Source organism: Giraffa tippelskirchi, chromosome 6 (assembly GCF_054371585.1).
Source record: "Giraffa tippelskirchi isolate mGirTip1 chromosome 6, T2T-mGirTip1v1.2.pri, whole genome shotgun sequence".
NCBI lineage: Eukaryota > Metazoa > Chordata > Mammalia > Artiodactyla > Giraffidae > Giraffa > Giraffa tippelskirchi.
The window spans coordinates 82,018,321-82,029,278 of NC_137280.1; the positions used below are offsets into that span (position 1 = coordinate 82,018,321).

General features: G+C 38.8%; 1 protein-coding gene across 3 annotated transcripts in view; it reads right to left on the reverse strand.

Annotated features, from left to right (window-relative positions):
• PRSS38 (serine protease 38) overlaps positions 1-10,750 on the reverse strand; it is a 42,708-nt gene extending 31,958 nt beyond the window's left edge. The window contains exons 1-3 of one of the 3 annotated variants that reach the window (XM_081497823.1): positions 10,585-10,750; positions 10,217-10,379; positions 9,396-9,667 (exon numbers count right to left, since the gene is read on the reverse strand). In XM_081497823.1, the coding sequence (XP_081353949.1) occupies positions 9,396-9,667; positions 10,217-10,379; positions 10,585-10,744 (595 nt within the window). In that variant the 5' untranslated portion in view covers positions 10,745-10,750. Of the gene's footprint in view, positions 1-9,395; positions 9,668-10,216; positions 10,380-10,535 lie in introns of all 3 variants that reach the window. The other 2 variants (XM_081497822.1, XM_081497824.1) reach the window with 2 other exon arrangements.
• Between the last annotated feature and the right edge of the window lie 208 nt (positions 10,751-10,958).

Consider the following 10,958-nt stretch of genomic DNA (forward strand, 5'->3'; position numbering starts at 1 on the left):
AGAAAAACAAAACCCAAAGTCATCAGAAGAAAGGAAATAATAAAGGCCAGAATAGAAAAGAATGAAATATAGACAAAAATAGAAAAGATCAAGGAAACCAAGAGCTATTTTTTTGAAATGATAAAAAAAAATTAATAAGTGTTTAACTAGGTTCAATAGGGAAAAAAAGAAAGAGGACCCAAATAATCAAAATGAAAGAGGAAAAATTACAAATGATATCACAGAGATACAAAAAAATTAAAACAGAACACTATGAAAGTTATATGCCAACAAACTGGACACAGTAGGAAAAAATGGATAATTTGAAAAAAAAACATGCGACTTTCCAAAACTGAATCAGGAAGAAATAGAAAATCTGAAGAGACTGATCACTAGTAGTGAAACTGAATCAGTAATGCAAAACTCCCAGGAGGCAAAAGTCAAAGACTAAACAGTTTCACAGCTGAAGAGTTAATACCTATTGTTCTCCAACCATTCAAAAAAATTGAGGAGGAGAAAACACTATTGAATTCATTCTACAAGACCATTTTCCTGATAACAACACCAAAGACATTATAAAAATGAAAATTACTGGACAATATCCTGATGAATATAGATACAAAAATCCTCAGTGTATTAGCCAACTGAATTCAACAGTATGTAAAAAATATCAAACCACAATCAAAAGAAATTAATTACAAGGATACAAGGATGGTTCAATATCTGCAGATGGTTCAATATCAATGTGATATACCACATTAACAAGTGCTAAGTCACTTCAGTCATGTCTGACTATTTGCAACCCTATGGACTGTAGCCTGCCAGGTTTCTCTGTCCATGGGGATTCTCCAGGCAAGAGTACTGGAGTAGGTTGCCATGCCCTCCTACCACATTAACAAAAGGAAGGATAAACATCACAAGATCATCTCAATAGATACAGAAAAAGTATTTGACAAAATTCAAAATCCATTTATGATAAAAAACTCCCTTCAAAGTTAGTATATAGAGGACATATCTCAATATAATAAACGCTAGTTATGAGAAACCAACAGCTAATTCCATGCTCAATGCTAAAAAGCTGAAAGTTTTTCCTCTAAAATCAGGAATAAGACAAAGATGTCCAATCTTTCCTCTTTTGTTTGACATAGTATTGAAAGTCCTATGGGAAAGATTGAAGGCAGGAGGAGAAGGGAACGACAGAGGGTAAGATAGTTGGATAGCATCACCAACTCAATGGACATGAGTTTGAGCAAGCTCCGGGAGTTGGTGATGGACAGGGAAGCCTGGCGTGCTGCAGTCCACGGGGTTGCAAAGAGTCGGATACGACTGAATGACTGAACTAACTGACTGACTGGAAGTCCTAGTCACAGAGGCCAGACAAGAAAAAGAAACAAAAAGTATCCAAACTGGATGGGAAGAAGTAAAACTGTCACTATTTCAGATGACATGGTTTATACAAAACCCTAATGTCTCTACCAAAAAAACTATTAGAATTAATAAAGGAATTCAGTAAAGCTGAAGGATACAAGATTAATATAAAGAAATCTGTTGTTTTTCTTTCTTAAAAATTCCACTAAAATTTAACATATTAGTAATTTTTAAATTAAAGTATAGTTCATTTACACTATTATATTAGTTTCAGGTGTACAGCATCATGATTCAGTATTTTACAGATTATACTGCATTAAAATTTATTACAAAAATAGTTATTACAAGATAGTGACTGAAATTCCTTGTACTATACAATATATCCTTGTTGCGTATCTATTTTATATGTAATATTTTATATCCCTTTATCTTATATTTCTAATTTGCCACTTCCCTTTCTTTAACACTTTGGTAACCACTAGTTTGTTTTCTAAATCAGTGAGTTTGTTTCCATTTTGCATATATTCATTGGTAGTATTTTTTAGATTCCACAAATTAGGAATATGACTCACACAGTATTTGTCTTTCTGTGTATAAATTATTTAACTAAGCATAATATTCTCTAGATCCAACCACATTGCTGGAAATAGCAGAATTTCATTCACTTTTATGGCTGAGTATACACACACACACACACACACACACATATGTTGTGATCCACACAATCAAAGGCTGTGTAAACAACTGTGAAAAATTCTTAAAGAGATGGAAGTATCAGACCACCACACCTGTCTCCTGAGAAACTTGTATGTGGGTCAAGAAGCAACAGTTAGAACTGGACATGGGACAACTGACTGATTCAACATTGGGAAAGGAGTATGACAAGGTTGTATATTATCACCTTGCTTATTTAACTTGTATGCAAAGTACATTGTGCAAAATTCCAGGCTGGATGAATTGCAAACTGGAATCAAGACTGCTGGGACAAATATCAACAACCTCAGATATGCAGATGATACCACTCTAATGGAAGAAAGCAAAGAGGAACTACAGAGTCTCTTGGTGAGAGTGAAAGGGGAGAGTGAAAAAGCTCTCTTGAAAGTAAATATTCAAAAAACTAAGATCATGGCATCTGGCCCCATCACTTCATGGCAAATGGAAGGGATAAAGTGGAAGCAGTGACAGAATTTATTTTCTTGGGCTCCGAAATCACTGTGGATGGTGACTGAAGCCATGAAATTAAGACATTTGCTCCTTGGAAGGAAAATCATGACAAACCTAGACAGCATGTTAAAAAGCAGAGACATCACCTTGCCAACAAAGTCCATATGTTTCCAGTGGTCATGTACAAATGTGAGAGTTGGACCATAAAGAAGGCTGAGCACTAAAGAACTGATGCTTTTGAACTGTGGTGCTGGAGAAGACTCTTTGAGAGTCCCTTGGACTGCAAGGGGATCAAACCAGTCAATCCTAAAGGAAATCAACCTTGAATATTCACTGAAGCTAAAGCTCCAATTCTTTGGCCACCTGATGCAAGGAGCCAACTTACTGGAAAAGATTGAAAGCTAAAGGAGAAGGAGGCAGCAGAGGATGAGATGGTTAGATAGTATCACTGACTCAATGGACATGAATCTGAGAAAACTCTGGGAGATAGTGAAGGACAAAGGAGCCTGGAATGCTGTTGTCCATGAGGTTGCAAAGAGTCAGACATGACTTAGTGACTGAACAACAACAAATATGTGTGTGTATGTGTGTGTGTGTGTGTGTGTGTGTATATATGGCTCAGCAGTTAAGAATCTGCCTGCAGTGTGAAAGACCTAGGTTCAATTCCTGGGTCGAGAAGATCCCCTGGAGGAGGGCATGGCAATGCACTCCAGTATTCTTGTCTGGAGAATTCCCATGGACAGAGGAGCCTTGAGGGCTGCAGTCCATGGGGTTGCAAAGATTCGGACACAACTGAGTGACTAAGCACAGCACAACATGGTTATACTACCCAAAGTCATTACAGATTTAATGCAACCCTCACCAAAATACCCATGATATTTTTCACAGAACTAGAACAAATAATCCTAAAATTTATATGGAGTCACACACACACAACAAATAGCCAAGGCAATGTTGAGAAAAGGGAACAAAGTTATAAGTATCATGGTGGCTGATACAAAGTTTCAGTACTCAAACAGTATGGTACTGGCACATAAAACAGGCACATAGATCAATGGAAAACAATAGAAGACCCAGAAATAAATCCACACACTTATGGTCAATTAACCTACAACAAAGGAGGCAAAAATATACAATGGGGAAAAGGCCATCTTCAATAAATGGTACTGGGAAATTGGAATAGCTGCATGTAAAATAATGAAATTATTAAAACATTTTCTCATACCACATATGAAAATAAACTGAAAATTGATTAAAGACTTAAATGTAAGACCTGAAACCACAAAACTCCTAAAAGAGAATATACGCAGAACACTCTTTGACATGAATTATAGCAATAGTGTTTTGGGCTTGTCTCTTTAGGAAAGAAAGGAAAATAAAAAATAAACAAATGAAACCTAGTTAAACTTAAAAGTTTTAGCAAGGTAAAGGATACCACTTAAGAAAGTTACAAAATGAAGAGACATCCTACTGAATGAGAGAAAATATTTGCAAGTAATATGTCCTATAAGTGTTAATATCCAAGATATGTAATAGCTTATACAACTATATATATCTGTTTATATCTATATCTATCTATATGTATATCTCCTATCTATCTAAATTCAATTTAAGAATGGACAGAAGACCTGAACTGACATTTTCCCTAAGGAAACACACAAATGGCCAACAGGCACATGAAAAGATGCTCAACATCGCTAATCATCAGAGAAATGCAAAGCAAAACCACAGTGAAATACCACCTCACACCTGTCAGAATGGCTATCATCCACAAGATCATGTTAATAAAGACCATCAATGAAGCTGAACAGAACAGAAAAAAAGAAACAATGTAAATAAAGGTGGTTTAAGATGACACCATCCCTATAGAAAACCAAGAGGAACTAAAGAGTCTCTTAATGAAAGTGAAGGAGAAGAGTGAAAAATTTGGCTTAAAACTCAACATTCAAAAAATGAAGATCATGGCCTCTGGTCCCATCACTTCATGGCAAATAGATGGGGAAACAATGGAAACAGCGACAGACTTTATTTTCTTGGGCTCCAAAATCACTACAGATGGTGACTGCAGCCATGAAATTAAAAGACAGTTGCTTCTTGGAAGAAAAGCTATGACAAACCTCGACAGTATATTAAAAAGCAGAGACATTACTTGTGGACAAAGGTCCATATAGTTAAAACTATGGCTTTTCCAGTATGTATGGATGTGAGAGTTGGACCATAAAGAAAGCTGAGCACCAAAGAAATGATGCTTTTTTATTTTTTATTTTTTTTTTTATTTAACTTTTGGCCTACAGAAACTATTTTTGTTTTTTGTTTTTTTTTTTTATTTTTTATAAATTTATTTATTTTCCTTGGGGGCTAATTACTTTACAATATTGTAATAGTTTTTGCCATACATTGACAAGAATCAGCCATGGGTTTACATGTGTGCTTTTTTAAAAAATATTTATTTATTTTTTAATTGAAGGATAATTGCTTACAGAATTTTGTTGTTTTCTGTCAAAGATCAACATGAATCAGCCATAGGTATATATATGTCCCCTCCCTCTTGAACCTCCCTCCCATCTCCCTCCCCATCCTACCCCTCTTGAGTTCCCTGGGACATACAGCAAATTCCCGTTGGCTACCTATTTCACATATGGTAATGTAAGTTTCCATGTTACTTTCTCCATACATCTCACCCTCTCCTCCCCTCTAAAAGAATTCAGAGTAATGATAGCAAAGATGATCAAAAACCTTGAAAATAGAATGGAGAAAATGCAAGAATCAATTAACAAAGACCTAGAAGAATTAAAGAATAAACATACAAACAACACAATTACTGAAATTAAAAACACTCTAGAAGGAATCAGTAGCAGAATATCTGAAGCAGAAGAATGGATCAGTGAGCTGGAAGATAAAATGGTGGAAATAACTGCTGAAGAGCAGAATAAAGTATAAAGAATGAAAGGAACTGAGGATAGCCTCAGAGATCCCTGGGACAAGATTAAACACACCAACATGATAGGCAACCCACAATGAGAAGAGACAGAACAGGGGGCAGAGAACATATTTGAAGATATAATCACTGAAAAATTTCCTAACCTGGGAAAGGAAACAGACATCAAGTCCAGGGGCACGGAGAGTTGGCCCACACAGGATCAACCAAAAAGGACCGCACCAGGACACGCTGTGACTGAAATGGCAAAAGCTTAAGATAAAGAGAGAATATTGAAAGCAGCAAGGGAAAAGCAGCAAGTTACATACAGGGAACTTCCATAAGGTTATCAGTTGACTTTTCAGCAGAAACTCTGCAGGCCAGAAGGGAATGGCATGATTAACTTAAAGGGATGAAAGGGAAAAACCTACAACCAAGAATAATCTACCTAGCAAGGTTTCCATTCAGATTTGATGGAGAGATTGAAAGTTTTACAGATGAGAAAAAAAAAAAGAGTTCAGCACCACCAAACCAGCTTTACAAGAAATATTAAAGGGACTTCTCTAAGTGAAAAAAAGCCCCAACTAGAACATGAGAATTATGAAAGGAAGAAGCTCATTGGTAAACACAAATACATAGTGAAGATAGTAAATCAAACACATACAAAGCCAATAAGAAGCTTAAAAGACAAAACGCCAAAACTATATCCACAATAAGTAGTTAAGAAATACATGATCAAAAAGGAGTAAAATATATAAAAACAATAATCTTGAAGAAAGGGGAGTAAATATGCAGTATTGTTAAAATACATTTGAAAATAAAAGATCAGCAATGTAAAATAATCATGGGTATTATAGAAGAATTATATAAACCTCATGATAACCACAAAGAAGATCTATAATAGATAGATATACACACAGAAAAAGAAAGGAATCCAAGCACAATGCTACATATAGTCATCAAATCATGAGGAAATAGAACAAAGGAAGAAAGGAACAAAAAAGAGCTATGAAAGCAATCCCAAACCAATGAACAAAACAGCAGTAGTTAATACCTATTTTAGATATAAATGAACTAAATGCTCCAATCAAATGACATAAAATGGATGCAAAATAAGACTCATATATATGCTGCCTACAAGAGACTAACTTCAGATCTAAATTAACTTAAGTGTGCATTAATAGATGAGTGGTTGAAGAAGATGTGGTATGTATATACAATGGAATATTACCCAGCCATAAAAAAGAATGAAATCTTACCATTTGCAACAACATGGATAGATCTAGAGGATATTGTACTAAGTGAAATAAGTCAGACAGAGAAAGACAAATATTGTGTGTGTATGTGTGTATGTGTGTGTGTGTGTGTGTTAGTTGCTTAGTCGTGTCTGACTCTGCGATCCCATGGACTGTAGCCCGCCAGGCTCCTCTGTCCATGGAATTCTCCAGGCAGGAATACTGGAGTGGGGTGCCACTTCCTTCTCCAGGGAATCTTCCCAACCCAGGGACTGAACCCAGGTCTGCCACATTGCAGGCAGATTCTTTACCATCTGAGCCACCAAGGAAGCCCAAATATTGTATGATTGCACTTACACGTGGCATCTAAAGAAAACAAATGAACAAATAGAACCGAGTTATAGATACAGAGGAAAAACAGGTGGTTGCCAGAGGTGAGGGGGTGGGGTAAGGAAAGAAATAGGTGAGGAAGATTAAGAGGTACAAACTTCCAGTTGTAAAATAAATGAGTCACATGCATGAAATATGTACAGTGTGCAGAATAAAATAAAAAATTATGTAATATATTTTTATGGTGACATATTGTAATTAGACTTATCATGGTGATAATTTTGAGCTGTGGAGAAATACCAAATCACTATGTCATATAACAGGAACTAACATATCAATTAGACTTCAAAGACAAACTCATAGAAAAAGAGATTAGTTTTGTGATTACCAGTGGCAGGGGAGTGTTGAGGGAGGATGGAATTGGTTGAAGGCAGTCAAAAGTTATAAACTTCCAGCAGTTACAAGATAAATAAGTACTAGGGATGTAATGTGGGCTTCCCAGGTGGATCAGTGGTGAACTGAGTCATGTCCAACTCTTTGCAGTCTCACAGACTGTAGCCCGTCAGGCTCCTCTGTCCATGGTATTCTCCAGGCAAGAGTACTGGAGTGGGTAACCATTCCCTTCCCCAGGGAATCTTCCTGACCCAGTGATTGAACCTGGGTCTCCTGCATTGCAGGCAGATCCTTTATACTAGGGAAGCCCAATAAACTATATAGAGGATTCTAAAATAGTGCTTGTCAACACCAGTGTCCATGTGATAGAATGAGCCCCCCTAAATGGCGCCACCAGTGTCTATGTCTGCAGGGTGAACTCCAGTTGCTTCCTACCTCTCGGGGAGACTCTCCAAGATAAGTAGGTGGATCTGACCCAGGCTCCTTTCAAATTACTACTCTGCTCTAGGTCCTGGAACCTGTGAGATTTTATATGTGCCTTTTAAGAGTGGAGTCTTTACTTCTCACAGCTTTCTGGGTGTCCCCAAAGTAAGGCCTGTTGGCTTCCAAAACCAAATATTCCTGGTATAGGACTCCAGGACCAGGGAGCCCAATGTGAGGCTCAGACCCTTTATTCCTTGGGGAGAAGCTCCATATTTGTAATCATCCTCCTATTTGTGGGTCATCCACCCAAGCATATAGGTCTTGACTTTACTATGACTTTGCCCTTCCTACCCATCTCTTCATGGTTCCCATCTTTAGCTGTAGAAAATATTCTCTGGTGGATTCCAGTCTTTCTCATCAATAGTTGTTCTATCAATGATTGTAATTTATGTGTCCCAGTGAGAGGAGGTGTACTCTGCCATCTTGGCTTTATCTCCCTAATTCCAGGCTCTGTCGTTTGATTTGAGAGTTCAACCATTTACATTTAAAGTAATTACTGATAAGGAGGAACTTGCTTCTGTCATTTAACTACTTACCTTCTACATGCCTTATAGCTTCCCCCTTGCCTCCTCTTCTTGCATTCCCATCTTCTTTGCATTTAGTTGATTTTTTGTAGTGAAATATTTAAATTCCCTCTTAATTTCCTTGCATGGTTACCATAGGGATTACATTTAACATTCTAAAGTTTTAACATTCTAATTTGAATTTATATCAGTTTAATGGTTTTTTTAATTAAGTAAAGCTGATGTTAAACTTTCTTAAACTGATATAAGATATCAATTTGAAATCTCCAAGTCAAGCCACAGATGCAATAGTAAGCTATTAGAAGCATTTCAATTAAAATAAAAAACAAGAGAAAGAGACCTAGCAACATTTCTACTAGAGGTTCTAATCATTGCAATAAGATAAGAAAAATTAATTAAGGATAAAATATAGAAAAGGAAGTGATGAAACAAGCTTTATCTGAAGAAAGTATATTTAAAAATCTAGAACAATTAAATAATCAACTGACAAACTATTAAAAATTTGTCCTATATTGGGGGCAGAAATATTATCAATACACAGAAGTCAACAGCTGTGTCTGATTAACAAATGCAATTAAAAATCTTTTAAATAACCATAGAAATCCTAAAATACAAAGATTTAAACCTAGAAAGAAAGTAAAAGTCCTTTATGGATAACTAGAATAACTAATATGTTTTTCCATAGGTTAAAAAAGATTATAAATTGAATTTAAAATTTTAAGAACAATTATGCTGAAAATTTGTGCTCTTGGTATACAAAATATTAGTTTTACAGTCAAAGTAGATGTAACTGCTTCTCTATATACAACAAAGCCAGCCAAGAATAAAGCACAACTCCACACTGACAGAGAAACATATAGTGATTGATGGATAAAGATTCCAGTCCTCAGATACTTGCAGCCCCTTAATGGACAGAACATGTTCTCTTCGGTAATGTCATAAAGCCATCATCCCTTCCAGAAGCTCCAATAAAGGGATCCACCCTGCACTTTGTTTTCTTACCTTTTCGGGAGATGTATCCCCATCCTGTAGCCCAGCAAGAAAGGTTCGAAAGAATCATGTCTGGGGGTGCAATACAGATGGGAAGCACAGAGTCGGAAAAAACAATGCGGGTTTTCAGCTGCACCAGAGCGATGTCGCCTCCAATAGGGTGATACAATTCATATGTGGGGTGTATGATCACCCTATTCACCTCAAACCACTGTGTGTGATTGCCTGCAACCTTGAGGTCCACAAGACCCACATACATATCAAATGCCTCAGTGTTCTTATTCCTGTAGAGATAGAGAACAAAGGTATAGTGGTTCAAGCACCTGACACCTGGAAAGAGGAGCTTCCATGAGCTCACAGGCCCAAGGAGTCCTGGAACATGGGGGCCTGGGTATCCAAGCTCTCAGCCAGGATGTGGAAAGTGAGCCATTCCAGCACAGTAGGGACCTGACTGGCAGAATTGCTCCCAAAGAAGTCCTGACCTGAGTACATGGAGAATTCAAGGACTCACCAGTATCTGCTGGATGGTGAGCTTGTCAGATGTACAGTGAGCTGCCAATGAGGATAAGTCTTTCATCACCTCTCTCCTTATCATCCTAAGATGTGACTCCTCACCTAACCTCTCATCCTATTATTTTGTTCCACACCTATCTGGAAGAGCTGATGGCCCGAAAGGAGTCCTCAGCCCTGTGCAAGAAGCTGTAGTGGATGGAGCTGTGTGCTGGGTCCCACTCTCTCCCCAACTCCAAGAAGTCCCAGTCCTATGTGGTCCATGTAGTTGGTCCTGCAGCCCTAGACTTCGGTGGGAAGGGTATCCATCACCGCCCACTCACCTGTCAAAGCAGTGGGCAGCCGACAGGATCCAGTACTCATCAACGATGGACCCACCACAGATGTGGAAACCTGCATAGTGCACACTGACCTGCCACGGCCACTTTCTCTCAAGGGCATCCACGCCTCCCAGTATCTTCCCTTGCACATGACGCTGGCCACAGGCTGAAGGAAGAATGACAAAGTATGTGAGTAGCAGCGGCACCAGGGTGGGCCTGGCCACATGCAAAGTGAAGGGAGGGAGAGTGGGAAGCGTAGAAAAAGAAAAGGACCGCGGAAGGCTGAGTCTCCACCCTTGGGAGTCGGAAGCCCGGGATTCACCGGATTCACCGCCAGGACCACCGCCAACCTGGGCTTGGAGGGGTCCTACCCACATCACGGCTAAAGGCGACCTCCTCGCTGGCAGGGTGCCTGTGGGCTGTGGCTGCAACCTGGGTGGGAGGCAGGAGAAACAGGAGCAAGAGGAGGCTTGGGGTCATGGGCCAGGACTCTCCAGGCCCAGTGCGAGGGCGAGTCAGTGTGGCGGCCATGTGGGCATGTCTCAAGGATGAGAGGGCTAGAGCACACAACTTGTGACGCCATAAACACGCGACAGTGCCCAGGCACACGACAGTACTAAGGCGCGACAGCACAAACACCAGCTCTCTTGCTCCTCAGCAGGGAGACAGCTCTCAGTGGTCCCCCCTCCACACCCCACCTCCCCCACCCCCACCATGGCTCTCTGTGGTTTCACTCTCTGGAAGG